The sequence below is a fragment of the Camponotus vicinus genome, unplaced genomic scaffold (assembly GCF_025532165.1).
Source record: "Camponotus vicinus isolate PSW18456_S1 unplaced genomic scaffold, iyCamVici1.0 SCAF_2, whole genome shotgun sequence".
In the NCBI taxonomy this organism is placed as follows: Eukaryota; Metazoa; Arthropoda; class Insecta; order Hymenoptera; family Formicidae; genus Camponotus; species Camponotus vicinus.
The window spans coordinates 24,346,292-24,365,090 of NW_028141956.1; the positions used below are offsets into that span (position 1 = coordinate 24,346,292).

An 18,799-nucleotide genomic window follows, 5' to 3' on the forward strand; every position below is an offset into this window, starting at 1 on the left:
ACGTGAATGGATTCGTAATTATTCGGTATTTGCCATTCGTGCAGACCTTGAGAGAAGGTAAAGTGTTTGGATTAGTACTTGAACTCGAGATGGGACAGAGAAACATATAATGTATTAAGTGTCGTTACTCTTTGCTAGTATTCAATGCATATTTCGAATATTGTAAAAAATGATATTAAAAATAAATATCATGTTTGTTAATTCATCTAAAATACAATTTAATTTAATACATCTTAAAATACAATTTGATGGAAATAAAATCTTGAAATATTTTTTTGAAAAATAAAATATGAAATATGAAATATGGAAAAAAATTTGTAGCAAGATTTGTATTTCATACTTTAAGAGATAGTAATATAATTGAAATTCGCTAATATTATACTTTGAAATTAAAATGTATAATTCTAACAGACATAAAGTACAGTAGGCAAATTATTAATTTAGAAAGCTAACAATGATTGAAAAGAACTTTAAAAAAATAATTTTAAAGATGATCTTTGTTATGTGTGTATTTGTAATGTTTAATTAATTTATTCGTTTCATTTGTTTAATTAATTCATTTAATATTGCTCTTCAAATTTATGAAAAATTTATTGTTGATATTTTTTGATATCTTCAATTTTAAAAAAGATTTCCCTTTCTATTATACTATAGAAATATGTCATAAATATTTGATAAATTTTTATATACACTGTAAAAAAATATATAATTCTGTAACATCTTTTATAATCTATATTTTATATTATTTGATATTTAATTTTTTATTTCTGAATCGAGTTTTGTTTCCTATAGGATTTATTGGGAATCAAAATGTTGAAAACGAAACGAAAGAATCGTTGTTTGACGTTCATTAATTCTCTGGTGCAATTAAGGTGCCTGCTCGCGAACATGAATAGTTTTCTAATTATTCTCCGTGTTGTCTGCATTCCTGCGATCGAAAGCAGTGAATATTCCTCTAGCCTTCTGTCAGATGATCTGCAGGAAATGAAAACGAGAACTGCTGACGTGCATAAATTACAACGCTGACAGCTCTTAGCGATTGATGAACACTGTAATACACGCGGAAGACATTTTGAATATCATGCACCGTTATATTGCTATTGAATTTCAATTATGCATTTTGCAACTACGTTATGCGTTATTTATGTAATATTCAAGCGATAGATAGAGTCTGAAATTGAAGTCAATGTAAAAAATATTCTTGCATAAACAAATCAATTTAAGAGAAAACCATCATTTCATGATCTCTCTCTCTTCAGATCATAAAAGATCTTATGAAATATGTATAACGCGATGCTCTCTCTTGAGGAACAAGATATTAATATGGAATATATGTATAAGCATATACATAGAAATGTGTTGCTGCCAAGTTTGAAAGTTTTAAGCTACAATAGAATATCTTTTACTTGCTTGAAATGCTCCGAATGAGAGAGGAAGATATTTTTAGGTAGTCAAAATTCGGTGCCACAAAAGGACTTGAGGCTACGCCAGACCAGCGGTCTCAGAAATTCCATTTCTTCGGGATCCTCGCAGGATGTTCGTGACGCGACATCCAGTCCGAGACGGCCTGCCAGTTATGTGCATCCTTCTCAACTTCCTCAAAGGTGCGACCTGTATTAATACAGTATAAATTATGCATTTGACCTAAGAGTCAATTTTTCAAGAAATGCAACGTTGAGTTGCCAGTTTCTTGGAGTAAACAGTTTAAAAAGGTTGATCAACTTATCAACATTATCTTTTTATAAAGATCAATAAGAATTTTATAGTTATATTTTTTAGGATTTAAATATCTTTCTCATTATCTTTTAATTATCTCTCGTTTCAGGAGATCCGTCCATTATCAGTCAACGGGCTCTTTGCATTCGGATAGTCCCAGTAGTAGTAGTGTTTCTCCAGTGCCATCGCCAAGCCCTAGAGCTACACCACTGCCTGTAGCCAGGTAAGCCGAGAAATCTAATTAACTTGACATAAATATATAAATTCGCTGTAAAAATTAGATTACTATTTTAAAGTAGAAACCGTAAGCTAAAGTAGAAGCCGAACTAGGAATTCGAATGCAAATATAAGTCCATTTACATAAATTCCGATTCAATTGCAGCAATTTAAATTATATTGATGGTCATTATCGTTGCACTTATATTAATTATATGTTACGTGTATATGCAATAAGCGCATGTATGTCTGTGCTTTAATATCGCCACCAATAATGATACCTTTATTAATTAGTATTGATATATTTTCGATGTAATTATTGCGATGTTATATGCGATAAATGGTATGCATGGCGTTATTGTACGAGAAGAGAATTCGATGTCTTAGATCGCCCACGGCAAGATCAAACGGACCGCCGCAAAGTAGCTTAAGAAGAGCGAAGAGATGGTCGTCCACCGGCGATTTTACGCACTCTCCGCAAAATCAGGGAAGCAATTCCCAGCTCGTCGGCACCAGGTTAGCTCGCGGCTAATGACGTAACAGTAAAACGCACCGTTTGCTTGCTATTTGTGATTTTGTTCACATCTCGCTGATTACACACGAGTTGAATTTTTTGTTTAGACATTTTTCTTGCTTTCTTTCTCGGGCGATCGAACACGTTTTTCCCGTCAAAACCATCAGCTGCCCCCTCCCTTTCGCGTTTCATTGACCAGCAGATTATTATTGTCTCTTTTACGAGCTTTTACGTTTTTCTCTTGCATAATATAAACAATACATTGTAATGATTGAATATCGTTCCTTCGTATTTATCGTTAAGAATAAACTCATCTAAAAACAGCTGTAAAAAATAAAATTGTGAATATCTCGCAAGGTAAAACAATTGGAAAGAAATGTTGATGTCATATCTGAAAAATGATATTTACAAATTATTGATTACAACCTAATAAATCTTGACGAGAATTGGCGTACGTTTTGCTCGAAAAAAAACAAAATTCGGTATCATTTTTTAAAATTGTGCTTGAAATTTTTCTTTTTGTCGGTTCCTCAATCAAAGCAAGAAAACGTCGATCGCATTAAAACACAATTCCCTGTCTTTCTCTTTTTCTCTCTTGTTTTTTGCACCGCATGGTTTTCGTTTGCATTTTCATTCATTATTATAGATTGTCTGCGTCCACCAAGTCCCTGTTCAACCTGTTCAAGCCACCGGCGATGAACAACGTTAAGCACGGGTAAATAATATACCAAGTATAATACTTTAGATATAATATATATGTATACATGTATATATTCTCTTTCGTACCTTTCTTTGGCTTTATGCATCTGCATTTAGGCGACTCACGTGCTCGCCCGCATCGGGACAGCTTTAAGGTACAATTTCATATTTCGACAGGTGAGCGCGCACGTCTTGCTTAAAAATAGACTCGAGTTAAACGCACGTGTAGTATTTCCTGCGGATTATCATATGATAAACATCTGTGTGGCATATAATCTGTGGGATATCGACGATTGATTCCGCATTCGTAGAACGAATCGCGGTTTATCTATTTATTAAATGAATTTTGGAATTTTATGGTTGCAAAGAAGGGTTCATAAATTTAAGCAACGCTAATAACACTATTAAATGTTACTAATTATTAACAAAATTTTTACTAATTTTGAGTATAAAATTCTTGCCAAAACTAGATTCTATCTGAATTTTCTATTAATATTTTATAGAATATTAATAGAAAATTGAGATGGAATCTAATTAAATATTAATATATTTCTATTAATATTTTATTAATATTCTCTCTATTTATTTCGAAATTGCAATATTCTGTATTTAATGGCACTCACATTATGCATATCATTTTTGTTTGTAATTTGTAGATGGATGAAAGATTGATCCTTTGAAGATTTATAAAGATAAATTAATCAATCTTTTTCGCTTTTACAATTTCTGCGAAACTTAAATCATAAAGAATTTGCTTATACCGACGAGCACTAACTTTGCAATTTGAACGTGTTGCAAGGAATGCCCGTTAAACGGGAAGTTATCATGCCGCACGCGTTTGCATGTATATAGCGTATTATCATTGTATTGGCATGCCGTTAATTATCACGATATGTGTTACTTCCGACCTTCGATCTCATGCATGCAAGCATCGCGTCGGTATGATGCACGAGTCTCCTTATGAGACCGTGGAGTCTTTAGCTTGTCAAAATCATCAGTTCAAAGGGGCGTGCATACCTAATGTGAAGCGTGAAAGCTATATTTTAAATTTAAATGCCACGCCTGAAATTGTTTCGTGTCGTATCTGGATCGCGGTCAAAATTAATCGCTGGTTTTCTAAACGCATCCCAGAATTTATATGGTTATTTAATATTTTAACGGTATTTTTATAAAATATTGATATGATTATTTAATCAATCATGTAATAAAAATACGTGTAAAATTCTTGTATCATAGTTACGATATTTCTCTTGCGAATAAAATAGCAATAGTTCAATTCTGATGTGATTTTATAATCTACACATGTTAGAAATATATGTGTATACTTTCCATGATTTAAGTAGAATTAATATACAAATTAATGAATCTGCGCTTCTATAAATTTTATTTATTTTATATTATACTGCATAAATAAATTTTATAAAATATTAAAATAGTCATTCTCTCATTATTAATAACTATATCTATGATCACAATAATGTCATGCAACTAATCCAACTTGTTATATGCATATTATAGCAATTAATTCACTATAAATGAAGATGATAATATTTATGAAAAATAAATGTTTTTTTTTAAGTAGAATTTTTTGATAATCCAGCGAAACTTATAATTATGCATTGATGCGATTTATTCGTGTATTGAAGAATTTTCGAGAGATTTCAGTTTTTACCGACGTTTCCGGCGTGTTCGCGACGCCGTGACGTCTTACGCACCAGGAAACGAAACGTGGATGGTTGTGCAACAGCGAGAATCGCGATTCACTTTCTTCGTTAACGCAATAACGTGCTTTGCACTAGGACGCTAAATGGGCCACGTGATCCGCCTATTATACCTGTTGCCTTTCCGCCTTTCATTCAGCGTCAAAAATGTATTCGGAAGTACTTTGTCCCTTGTCCGCTTGTTGCATTATTGCAGGCGAGCACGACACGAACTTCATTTGAATTTATCGATTGGACCGAATTATAGATATCATACCGTGAAAGTTTAATAATACACTAAGTAACTAGTTCTTTCTGAAATATTAGAGAATTACATAATCACAGAAAATATTAAATTCCAGTCTTAAATAATGAATAATTTTCTCTCATATATTATATATAACATTTTTGGCAACGTAAATATTGAAAGTTTCAGTTAACGAAAGATTTTATATTGTCATGTTACAAAAAAATAAAGATAAGAGTAACCAAAGCATTGAATTCTCACTTTAAAAAAAATGCGGTCAAGGCCCTTCGTTCCTTCATTTTACATTGCATTGACTCGCTTTACTCGTCTACTGCTGCATTTTTTTCTTCAAGCATTTTGCACTACGAGAATAGCTGGAGAAACAGGATCAGAATGGAAATCGCAAAATTCATTTTATGAGTTAAACCACTGAAATTAATTAAAAGATTAAAATTTGCACGCGAGAAAAGGGCGCTATTTACTCAGCTTTATGAAGCGACCCTCCTCGTTCCCAATCGAGATCCGATCGTCGAAACGAGGCCCGAAGGACCTTGAGTTAATCGTACTCGGGACGAACAGACACAGGTGTAATATCCAAGTATAAAAAAAAACGCAGACTGATGTAACGCGGCGCAATACGCTTCGCGAAGTAATAAAGTCGAGCTCGTGAGCGCGTGAGTCATTCGTCGTGGTTACCAGACCACATCGACACGAAAAGTCCGGTGAATTCTCTCAGTATAACGCGAGCAGTGCGATCAAAGAGTACGGTCGGTCTGCGAATTTTCGAATAAGATCGCGAAGCTCTCTCGTGGGAATTCGCACGGAGCAAAGACCAGGTCGTCGCTATTTGCAGTAAAACGTGAGAAAAAAAGCCAGCTTTCATTTCCTGTGGTCGCTATACGAATTAGAGATCTCATTAAGAGAAAGAAATCTCTCAAAATTTCTCTCGCACGGTATGATTCGACGCAGAGAATAGAGAAAATGATATTGAAAACGCGAGGCGAATTCATTAATTGAGATCATTCGAGTTAGTTTTTCTCTGTGAAAAAAGAAATTCGTCGCGAAAATATCTTCTCACTTTAAATTTTTTTATCGAAATCGCGATTAAAATTAAAACAGGATAAGATAAGTTTAAATGTTTTTATTGAACCGCAATTAAAATTAAAACAGGATAAGATAAGTTTAAATGTTTTTATTGAACCGCAATTAAAATTAAAACAGGATAAGATAAGTAGTTTCTAAATTAAAACTAGATGTAAGTCTAGCCGTAAGTTTTTGAAACGAGCGATCTTTTCGCAGCACCAGAGATATGCAGTACAACGAGGAGGAGGGCACCGTTCGTATGTATTTGCGCGGCCGACCGGTCGTCCTTTACGTCCCTACGCCCATGATAGAGTCCTACGATCTTCATAAAGTTAACACGCCGCCGCAGAGTAAATTGAAGCTCGATTGGGTCTACGGGTACCGGGGCCGAGACTGTCGTAGTAATTTACACCTGCTGCCGACCGGCGAGATCGTATACTTCGTCGCGGCGGTCGTTGTTTTATACAACATGGAAGAGCACAGTCAGAGGCATTATTTAGGTCATACGGACGATGTTAAGTGGTGAGAAATTAAAAAGAATGCGATCAATATTATGGATGATTGAGATATTTGGCCCTTGATTCGCCGACAAGTCTATAAAAAAAAAAACAACCAGAATTTTCAATATATTCTGTATTTTATATTTATTTTTATATAATTTATAATTCATATATATATTTTCAATTATTTTATTAAATTTTATTTCAACAAAATTGCTAGAAAAATATGTTTAGTGTTTTCTCTCTTTTTTATAATATACTAAGATATTGAAATACACATAAATTCTTTATTAATCTGTTGCACATAAAAAAGAAGAGCAATCTATATTAATTTGACATTTTTTGTTACAGCTTAGCGATTCATCCTAACAAATTGATCGTCGCGACGGGACAAACGTGCGGAACAGATCGTCGAGATGCTATGGTAATATCATCAAGCAAATATAAAAGGAGCAATTCAATTATACAGGGTGCATCATTTAAAGTGATGCAACTGAATATCTCTTAAAGTGAAAGAGATTGGAAGAAATGTTTCAGACAAAAGTTGTTTGACTCGAAGGGGGACAAGATGATGCCATTGGTTTGACCTTGGATAATTTTTTGAAGGTTATCTTTAATTTTTTAAACGGAATCCTCTATTTTTATTGCTTATTCTTATAGCTTAATTGCTAATTTGCAATTAACAATTACATTTTTTTTTTTTTAAAACAACTATGTGTTTTCTTTACACCAATTGAGTCCTCTCATTATTTTGTACATAAAAGTATTAAGGTAAGATAATCGAAAAATGAATATTTTACTAGATATTTTATGTAAAATTAAGAAATTATTTCAAGCCTCATAACTCGAAAGGTACTGTATGAAAAAATACTTTATTATAGTGCTTTGGAAAGCTCTCGAGATAAGCTATAAGAATAAATAATAAAAAATGGGGATTCCGTTTAAAAAATTAAAGGTGACCTTCAAGTGATCTTCAAATAATTATCCAAGATCAAACCAATGACATCATCTTATGTTCCTCTTCAAGTCAAACAACTTTTGTCTGAAACATTTCTTCCAATCTCTTTTACTTTAAGAGATATTCAGCTGCATCACTTAAAATGATACACCCTATATATAAAATGCAGCTAAATTAAAATCACGTTTTGAATTTTAGCCACACATTAGAATATGGAACTCTGTGAGCCTAACGACTCTCAACGTGATCGGCAATGGCGAATTCGACGGATCGATTTGCTGTCTGTCATTTTCCAAGGCTGACGGCGGTAACTATCTGTGCGCCATCGACGAGACCTCCGATCATAACATATCGATCTGGGACTGGCAGAAGAGCGACCGTGGCACCAAAGTGACGGAAACGAAGGTACGGGACGCAAACATGCAACAATTCGACACGCATCGTAACGACGCGATAAAAAATTCCTCCACATATGTACCTATCCATAATATCGCGAATAATCACGGTTCGCGTATATTCTGACCGGAAGCAGGCCATTTAACGGTCAATGACTGCCGATGATTGCAGTGCTCCGTCGACATGGTGGTTTGCGCCGAATGGCATCCGTTGGAACGAAATCAGATCGTCTCCTGCGGAAAAGGACACGTGTCGTTCTGGTCCTTGGATAATGGTGGTATGTTGTACAAACGTATGGGCGTCTTCGAGAATAGGGATAAGCCCAGATACGTCACCTGCGTCGCCTTCAACCAAAACGGCGACATTCTCACCGGCGACAGCAATGGCAACATCATTGTTTGGGCTCGAGGTAGTTCTTTTAATAATCATAATTCCTCGGTTTCCAATTAAGAAAAATAAAAAAAGTGTCTTGATTTCAAGAATATTATAAATATAGATTAAGAGAGACTTGTTATAGCAATTAAATTAATTTTTATTTCAAAATAAAGATCATTTTTTAAATAATGTCTCAACTTATTAATAAAATCTTGAGTTTTATTTTATATTTCGTGATATTTGTCTCATGTTATAATATATAGGCACTAATACAATCTCAAGGCTAGTGAGGCATCTCCACGAAGGATCAATTTTCTCAATATGTGTTCTGAAGAACGGCAACATTATCACAGGGGGCGGAAAGGACGGCAGGATTCAACATTTTGACGCATCCTTGAGTCCGACTGGAGAAGATACTCAGGTAAGTCAGAGAGACTTGATATTTAAATTTAAAACATGTACATTTATTCAGCTTTGTTTACACGCGATATTTTCTGATGTTATAAAATAAAAAAAAACGAGATTTATTTGATAGATCGAGGATCATTTTGGAGGAATTCGAACGCTGTCGGAAGGAAGGGGCACTCAGTTGTTAGTCGGCACGACGAGAAATTGCATTCTCGTCGGCGACGATGAAATGGGTTACAATCCAGCTATGCTAGGCCACACCGAAGAAGTTTGGGGACTTGCGGCTCATCCGACTTTGCCGCAGTTTGCGACCGCGGGACACGACAGATTATTACAGATGTGGGATAGTCTGAGCCACACCGTAGTATGGAGCAAAGACATCGGGGTATATAGTATTTATTTATTTAACAGGAGAGAGAAATAGCACCTTTAAATAATTGAAAAAAAAATTAAAGATAGGAAAATATTTCTTAATTAATATATGTATAGAATAAATAAATTAAAAACGAATTAATAAAATAAAATTAATGACGTTTCTAGTGCTTATTTCTTACTGGAAACGAAATCTCTGCTATTTCTAGAAATTTAATATTATTTTTGAAAATGCAGTTTGCTAATAAAATAAAATAAAATATAGGAGATTTCTAATAAAAATTCAATAATATTTAATATTTTTGAAATTTAAAAGTAATATATAAACAGAATAATATGAAAATAAAATTGCTTTAATTGTTGAATTTTATGTTTTATTTAGGAACAAGCACAAAGCATCACTTTCTCGCCGGATGGTAGTATCATTGTTGTTGGCTGTGTATCCGGAAAATGGCTTGCTATTGATAGTGAGACACGAGAATTATATACACATCACAGCGATGGTTCAGAGCCGATTCAGGTACAATATTACCTCATTACAATTTAAAAATTGCTTCGAAATCTATTTCTGTGAAAATAATTTGATTATGTGTTTTTAATTTAAACATGTACGAGCATAATGAATGTAATGTGATATGATAAAAAATCATTTTTTATATCGTGATTTTTAGGTCGTTCAATTCTCACCCGATGGTACTCTGCTCGCACTCGGCTCCAGAGATAATTACATTTATATCTATCAGGTGAATGAAGATGCGACCAAGTATAGCCGAGTCGGACGGTGTATGGTAAGTTGTTGAGAACGTCTTATTCATATTTTATTATATCAATCAAATTCTTCTATGAATAATTTTTCTATGAATAAAATATTTTTTAATCAAGCTATTTTAATATCAAAGATAACAATCGTTTATAAGTTTAATGTTACATTTTAAGTAAAATTTGTTTTTCAAGTTCGTAATATCATTTTACAATTGCTAGTATTATCATAAAAATTATTATTTTTTAAATATTTTCTTTTATATTATAAAATCGCAGGGAAAATATAATTTAATTTTAAAACTATTTTTAATTTTAAATTTATTTTATGATAAAATACTTTTTGATAGTACTTGTTATATACAAAAAATGTTGTAAATAAAAAAATTTAATGTGAACACATGCTCATCTTTTTATAATGAATAATTAATCACTTATTGTCAATCTTTATTACTCGTTAGCTTAAAACTGATAAAAAATTTTAACAAAACAACGTTAACACACAAAGATATAATGCCACTCATACTTGTTTTCAAAAATAGTTGTTAACAACATAAGCCATTTTTTCTATCCTAGACTGTACATATTACATCATTAATAAGTGATTATTTATTAATATTAAATTATTTAATATTATTAATTGTTTAATATTAAATTATTTAATATTATTAATTGTTAAAGACTATAAATATATATGTAAATGCAATTTTTAAGACTAGCAGTAAAAATATGACGAAAATATATTATATCAGCAAATTGATTGACAAACCTTACGTAGCTTAACGATACCTACTGAATATCACTCTTTTCCATTTCTAGCCAAAGCGGATTCGAAGGCACGGAGTAAGACTTGTGTTTCGGCCACTTGAAAACGTAGAAAGGACATCGCGTTGCGCACGAAATCACTTTAAATATATGCAATTTTTCGAAGAACAGCGCAACACGATGCATCTATTTATTTTCACACGAATATAGAATAATGTCAATTATGTAGCTAAACTTTTATCTAGTTTCTTAGCACCCGCACGCACTTTCAACTGCTTATGCATAAAATATTACAACCATAATATGATAGATAATAGAATTGTGTATCGTAGTTTATCATATGACATTATGTAATATATTATATTAATATTTATATAACATCAGTTTTTTAGTATTTTGTAGCGATAAAAGAACGCAAGACATGCTCGCAATTTATTTTGATAATATTTATTATAATAATATGTGTATGCGGTAGCGTATATATAAACGTCTTTTCTTTTATTTCAGGGACACTCAAGCTTTATAACTCATCTGGACTGGTCCGTGGATGGTCAGTACCTACGTAGTAATAGTGGAGACTATGAATTGCTCTATTGTGAGTACAATTTTTAGTAATTCGTCAAATTAAACTCATGATAAATTAAAATAAAATTAAAAAAAGAGAGAAATAGTTATAGAAGATGGCTAATGAAACAAGAGTAAGAAATAATAATATGTAGAAATATATTATTGGAAGCTTGTATATTTTATATATTTCTGGAGAGAACAGAACTTTGCGTTAAAAAGATTTAGCTTTTTCGTGAAATCATTGCATTATTCTATCTCGGAAAATCTGCTTTAAAATTTGAAGTTTAACAGTTTTTCTACTTGAAAAATTTATATTTCATACACGTTCATCTGTTGTATCATTTTGTTTTTAAAAGTTTTTATATACGTATTACAAGTTTATAATTTAAATATTATTTGTAAAAAATATACATTGAAAATTATGAGAAAATTATTTTCATAAAAAAATTTTTAAAAATATAACAGTTTATCAATCGACAATCATATCGTTGTAAGAAAAGGCAGAGATACGATGTTTATTTAATTGCGCATATTTGGAATAATTTTAATAATTGAGGTAAATTTTTTTTTCTATGATTTACAGGGAATCCAGGTGTATGTCGTCAAATACCGCAATCTTCAATATTAAGAAACGTTGATTGGGCAACTCATACCTGCGTAATATCGTTCGAGACAATAGGCATTTGGCCGGAAGGTGCTGACGGTACTGACGTGAATAATTGCACGCGAAGTGGCGACGGCAAGCTCCTAGCTACGGGTGACGATTTTGGAAAAGTGAAGCTGTTTTCTCATCCAGCGTGTCAGCCGAAGGTAGTATGTTTAAATTATTTTATGTTACATGCTCGCAAAAAACCTTCAAACTTTGTACTTTACTGATCTTGAAATTATTATAAATGAAATATTTGATTGTTTTTTTCAGTCACTTTATCATTCTTATGGCGGTCATTCGAGTCACGTGACAAACGTGTCGTTTCTGCAAGATGATTCCCGATTGGTATCGACCGGCGGGGCTGATACTAGCGTTCTCCAGTGGATAGTTAATTAAGCAAACCGTCCGGTACGAATAATTTCTACAAGTGCACTTCAAAATCCAAGAGGAGAAGAAAATGTCGTCGTGCCGCTTAGAATTGAAGATACTGCATGATCTACTTAATTGCGACGATGAGCACATGTTATGGCTTCTACGTTTTTCAAAGGATCAAAAATAGAATTATCCTGACACTTCGATTTTCCAACATCAGGATACCGTCCGCTGCACGAATTTGCTTAATTGTGATGAACACTCTTTTTTTTTTCTTAACGAATTCTATCTATTCCAAGATGGAATGGATGTTACACGCATCGAAGGATATCTTTGTCGTCAGGCAGAAAATATTCAAAAATGCTTTTCAAACATATTTTATTCATACAAATATTTTTCATAAAACATCTTAATGCTCCGTGTGTGTGAATGCGTTTCTTTCTCGTATCAATGTATGTGATATAGCATCAATGTAATATTTCTCATATCATTGTGTCTAACATGCACAACATTAATAGACAAGTGCCTCTGCACGATCAACATGGCTATTCTGAGAGCGATGGAGCAACGTATTTTTTGTTAATATATTACGACAATATTTTTGTTAATTTTATTAATTCAAAAAGAAATGATTATATGCGACGTTTTGCTGATTTATTTTTACATTTAGTCTTTATTTTTTTGCAAATGTATTACTACTTTGATATTTTTATACCAAAAATTTTTTTTTCTCCATGATAATTCTGGAAATTGTCAATGTGTAAAATAATTCGACTTTATTTTTGTTGATTTCGTATGCATATATAAAGCTCCTAGAAAATGATCTTTGAATGTCTCCAAGTAATACGTAAATGGATGTATTTCTTTTTATGAAAGTATGCGTGCGTGCATGTATGTCGTAATTAACCAGCAAAGATTTTGAAACATAAGAGTTATTATAAAATATCAAGACATCAGAGATATTTTAATTTTACTTAAAATCTAAAGTTAAACACACATGTTTGTTCAAAAATATAAAGTTTCTCTACAGTATATATTTTATTACATATATATATATATATATATATATATATATATATATATTGGATATATATCAATATAAATGTGATATGAAATATCGATACATATAAATGTGCAAAAATTTTATATATATGAAATAAATATATAAAAACCTTATATTGTAAACTTTATATGTAGAGAAATTTTATACACACATATACATGTATGTAAACCAGAGAGAAAAATACTCCGAAATTATAAATTATAGGATATTTAAAAAATTTTGCATACATCATTTTGCATATAAAAAAATCATGCGACATACTTGTATGCATGTATGTATATACGTAATAATGCCCTTAAAATCCAGTTAAATATCTTAAATATGTCTACGCGATACCACGAAAGACCCGACGATGAATCTCGAGCAGAGAAGCGTACGCTTCTTCGAAGGAAACGTACGAAGACAGCTGATCGCGAACGAAGGACCAAGACTTTTCACGGTCAAAAGCACGAAAATCTTTTCAATGCGAAGGGGCCCGTGAAAGGGCCCAAAATGACTCCTCAAAAAGTATCGCAAAAGAGAACGATTCACAGTGCCGTAATATGCCGTCCAATAGGAAATGTACGAAGCATAGTTCATAATTCAATATATGCTTTCGACGCGGCGAAACTGTAATGACAAATCGAAAGTGCTGATGAGTGACTAAGTTGCATAGAAAAAGGAAAAAAAAATAAAACCGAAGATAAAAAAATATGTACTTTTCGAGCCTGTATGACGAATGTATATACGATACCTTCTCTGCTTTTCCCCCTTTTTGGCATGAACTATTTTACCAAAGTGTAATAGAGCAAGAGAGAAGATAATCACTTTATTTTCACTCATCGTCAGCGTGTAAAATATATCTATATATTTTATTTATGTCACGGCAAGATGTGCGTGTATGCGTATATATTATGTATGTACCGTCAATAGATAATAAATCATCTCCACGATGTCATAAGACGTCTAATTTGAAAGTAATGTATAAAAAAGAATGACCAACTTTACAGTATTAACATAATATAAGAGTTACATATGTAATATTAAGGCAGTTTTATATCAATATGATAAAATATTGCAATATGTCAATAATATAACCGCAGATTCAATCAATAAATTGTAGCAAATTGGCATTAACTATGTCCGCAATAAATTTATGTTCTATTGATTGATAAAAACTGCAGCCGATTGATAGCAGAAATTGTCCGAATAGATCTGTTTCGTAACCGTTTAAATAACATATCAATTTAGAGTTTCTTTTTCACGCATTGATTACTATTATTACTATTTTATATTTACTTTATTTATATTATTTATAACCAGACACTCATTATTTTAGTACCCAAATTATCTAAAACTTTATTATAATTATTCATATTATGAATAATTATAATTGCTTTTTTGGAAATATTTAGAAAGAATTTTTAATTAAAAATCAACATTTTCTTCGATTTTTGATGAGATCAAAAATCTAAATCAAAATCATTCACATTAAATAAAAAAATTCAAACTGATTTATAAAAAATAATTAATTATACATCGTTAACGTTGTTTTAAATTAGTAATATTTAAAGATTATATGACTGCAAATCCAAGAGAAGTGTTAGTAATATTTAGAGATTATATGACTGCAAATCCAAGAAAAGTGTTTCTTTACCATTTATATTTAAAATTAATTTATATTACAACTTGGAATTTTTCATTTGATTAAAAATTTTAGAAAAATATTAATAAGACATCATCTCTTTTAAGCGAAATTATTTTTTTCATTATAATAAAAAGCTTTGAATTTTTATTTATTTTAGTTATAAAACATTACGATTTCAATGTTAAACTTAATTTTTCATTTTGCTTATCCGAACAGAATGTGTTATAAATTAAATAAAATTAAACAAACTTGATATTCTCCTTTAAGTTGTAAAAAGAATTTTGCTGGCAAAATTTCCAATTCGTCATAAATATTTAAATGGCAATTTTTGGCATGTTATGATACGTTGCGAAAAATACAACAACAAATTTTAAATTGAAAGCGGCGAAAGTGCAATCATTTAATGTCGATTCGTTAAATCTCAAGGTCGTAAAAAAAGAACCGAAAAAAAAACGCGAGGGACGAAAAAGGTCAAGGTTGCGTGGGAATGAAAGCGTATCCCAGTTCGCGTAACGAATTTTCCAATTTGATTGCATCGCATTCGAGAAGCCATTTTAATCGAGCTCTTTTCGCGTCGAGCACTTCTTTCCGGCTGGGTTTACTTCCTGAGGACGTGACTTCCTTCCGCGAATGGTGTAGAATTTTAGAGACACATACAGCATCGATAATCACTTCCGCTTCGCTCGCTTTCTTTGACCTAGAGAAGGTTATATCGTGACGATATAATTAATAGTTTTTGCAAATATTTAATTAGAAAAAACATACAATATATAAAAATATTTAATATTTAATATAAATAAATATATAATTATATTGAATTAAATTTAAAATGTTTGTAGATGATTTAAATAATTATTAAATTATAGAAAAATTAAAAAATCAGCATTTCCAATAATTTTTAAATAAATATCAAGTTAATAAATATTAATTTGTCGAATTTTTCACTTTGTATTGGTTTATTTTTCTTCATTATGTTTTGCAAAGATTGGAATGAATAATTGTTTTAAAATATGAATACATGTATTACAAATATTAAACCATAACATGCGCTTTATTATTTACAGTCGTCGTTAAAAAATGCCGAACGATGCGAAAAACGAAACGGAATAACCTCGAAACGTCGCGGTGGAATTGAAATATGACTATCGTAAAATTTACGTTGATGCGAAGGAGGAACTTACAATATTGTCGGCGCCTGGGATTGTTTGCGCGCAGCATCAAGCGACATTTCTTTACACGATTACAAAAATAAATGTCTAACGGGGAGAATTTGAAGCAGCCTCGGAGGATTTCACTTCGGCACGTTCACTTCCAAGGGGACTCCCGAAGTCACTTTCGAAAATAACTTCGTTTACAAGAACGACAGGATTTGACTTCGCCCGCTTTATAAATAATCTCGCTTTGTTCGTCGACTGTGTTGCCAACAGTCATGAATGAAGGTAAACTCAAAACTTCGTTCCCTTCGCTTGCTTCCTAACGTTATGCGTTTTATGACCGTTCGCTTTCTTCGTTAATGGATATTCAACGAAATTGTACGTTAATTAACATTTTGAATAAAAGATATATAAAAATTCTTAAGATATAGATTATGAAAAATAAAATTTTGTAATAATCAATTGTTCGAATCCACAAAATCATATCTTATTTTTAAATGTATTATATTCAATGCTTTTTAATTTATTTTGTCATGATAGGAATCAAGTATCGTAAATGGAAAAAATATATATATAAAAAAATTAAGGCTGTTACTTTTGAGAACTTCGAAGTTCGAATATCGAAGTCCTCGAACTAAATCACCAGCCCTAGTAAAAATGTCTATAAAATATTAAAATCATTAGTGCATATTTCGAAAATCACTTCCATGCGTATCATTTATTACGTGTAACAAAATTTTCGAAGGAAATACTTATTTATTCTGTATCGTAATAATTATTCCCAATGCACAAAGTTTGAAAATGAATGAGCGGCGATGTCGAGGGGATTCGTTATATATCAATAAACATCGTTTATTTTTCGATCGGGGCAAACGAGATTGCACACGCGAAAAAATAACGACGACGTGACGTCGTTACACTTCTCAGATTTAATTCGAGTCGATCGAGGCGGTCTGCGAAACAACACATCGCCGTCTCGTCGGCCAGTTAAGCACTTCTGGATCCGCTTGGCCGTACGGTCGTTCGAATCATCGATCATGCTTAATTGTATCCATCGTCCGCATCGCCGATATCACCCTGTCATGCGCTAATATATTATGCACTTTTTTCGATCGTGATCCAAATGACGTAGCGCGAGGGAAAAAAGGAAGAGAGAGAGAGACAGGATGCACTGAGAAAGTATCAAACAGTCATTTATCGACGTGGCGATTGCGCCAATTGAGAGAGACGAAATTAATCGACGCGTTGCGAAAGACACGCGACGAAAAAGTGCAGTCGCGAATGACGTCACGATTGTGCCCCGCTTCATTCAAATTTCAGATTTGAAGCTCGCGATAATTCGCACATTGAGAACTCGTTACCGGAATTGAAAGAATAATTTTTTTATTTTTTAAGCGATTTTTTAATAATCTGAACAAGTCTCGCGTGATTATATAAGCGAATCCATTGGTTTCCTGTCTCCAGGAAATTGTACCTGTTGATTCTAATCGATTAAAACTGATGCAATTGCGAGAGATCAATATTAGTTTAATTATTATAAGCAAATCCAAATATTATTCTTTTTAAATATTATAAATAAAAATGAGTTAACATTTCGCAAAATAAAAGTCTCCAAAAAAAAATGTATTTGATTGTTATTTAAATTATTCAATGTGTATTTATTTTAAAAAAATTATTTTAATATATATAATTACTCTCTCTAATTTCTCTAATATAAAATTATGTGATTAGGTGTGAACATGTAAGATTTATCGAAATGTTAATACTCGATTCTAACGATGCGGAAAGTTAAACGCGGCCAGGTGATACGAGGGAATACGCATAGAATCAGAGCGGAAACGGCAGTGAAAATCTTGCGAAACCAAACGAAAGTGTACGCCTAGAAGACAATTCTCTATCGTTTCGTCAATGTTCTCGCTCAGCGCTCATGGCACAGATAGCCCGAAAAATTGGGAAATGTATTTAAATTCAATGATCTCTTAAAGATGTAATCCCACCTGTGTATAATCGTTGAGCAAAATACTTCCAATTAATTTTACAACTCTTTTGCAACAAATCATAATAAAATCCATGAAATGTTTTAGTTTTGAAACTTATCCATTGTTTTGTAAATTTAATTTAATTTAAATCACAAGTTAATGGTCTGCGGCACACGATATTTATAGAATCGCGAAGCCGGAGTTTATAATTCACATTAGCACAAAGCGCTCGCCTTTCGTCAATTCATTTACCGAGATATGGAACGAGGCAGTTAATGGCGCGTACGGGTTGAGCAATAAAAATGGTTTCCCGGTCAAAGTTGTGTTCAGCCAGTCGGAAGGAAAAGTAGCCGTTTCCCACGACGAAGGGTCGATTACATCGAACCCGCTCGAGCTTTAAAGCAACTCTCGTTCTCGCTCCATGTACGTGTGTTTATTCACAATCACGCGTGTGTCGATGCGTGTACGTGAATACTCGCGACGAAGCGCGCGAGCGAATTTAAAGGTGCATTCATACGAGCGAGATTTTCTTTTTAATCATTTTCCTATTTTAATTTTAATTTAATTCTTATTTTCTTATTTAATTCTTTTAAGGATAAATGTTATATTTTTATGTAAAATACAAAAATGAATTTATTTACTTAAGAGAGTGCGATTTAAATATTTATACACTTATCATT

General features: G+C 32.2%; 1 protein-coding gene and 1 long non-coding RNA gene across 6 annotated transcripts in view; one reads left to right on the forward strand and one right to left on the reverse strand.

Moving 5' to 3' along the window:
* The window catches only part of LOC145966431 (echinoderm microtubule-associated protein-like 2), a 37,595-nt gene extending 23,287 nt beyond the window's left edge, over positions 1-14,308 (forward strand). For 3 of the 5 annotated variants that reach the window (XM_083090475.1, XM_083090474.1, XM_083090473.1), the window contains exons 4-18: positions 1,448-1,604; positions 1,826-1,939; positions 2,320-2,448; positions 3,093-3,161; positions 6,392-6,697; positions 7,027-7,099; positions 7,832-8,038; positions 8,201-8,438; positions 8,668-8,825; positions 8,940-9,197; positions 9,567-9,704; positions 9,856-9,972; positions 11,216-11,303; positions 11,859-12,085; positions 12,195-14,308. In XM_083090475.1, coding sequence (XP_082946601.1) covers positions 1,448-1,604; positions 1,826-1,939; positions 2,320-2,448; positions 3,093-3,161; positions 6,392-6,697; positions 7,027-7,099; positions 7,832-8,038; positions 8,201-8,438; positions 8,668-8,825; positions 8,940-9,197; positions 9,567-9,704; positions 9,856-9,972; positions 11,216-11,303; positions 11,859-12,085; positions 12,195-12,320 — 2,405 coding nt within the window. In that variant the 3' untranslated portion in view covers positions 12,321-14,308. The remainder of the gene's footprint in view (positions 1-1,447; positions 1,605-1,825; positions 1,940-2,319; positions 2,449-3,092; positions 3,162-6,391; positions 6,698-7,026; positions 7,100-7,831; positions 8,039-8,200; positions 8,439-8,667; positions 8,826-8,939; positions 9,198-9,566; positions 9,705-9,855; positions 9,973-11,215; positions 11,304-11,858; positions 12,086-12,194) is intronic. The other 2 variants (XM_083090476.1, XM_083090477.1) reach the window with 2 other exon arrangements.
* Positions 651-18,799, reverse strand: part of LOC145966435 (uncharacterized) — a 96,792-nt gene continuing 78,643 nt past the window's right edge. The window contains exon 4 of the long non-coding RNA XR_014437048.1: positions 651-1,611. This is a non-coding gene — a long non-coding RNA (uncharacterized LOC145966435). The remainder of the gene's footprint in view (positions 1,612-18,799) is intronic.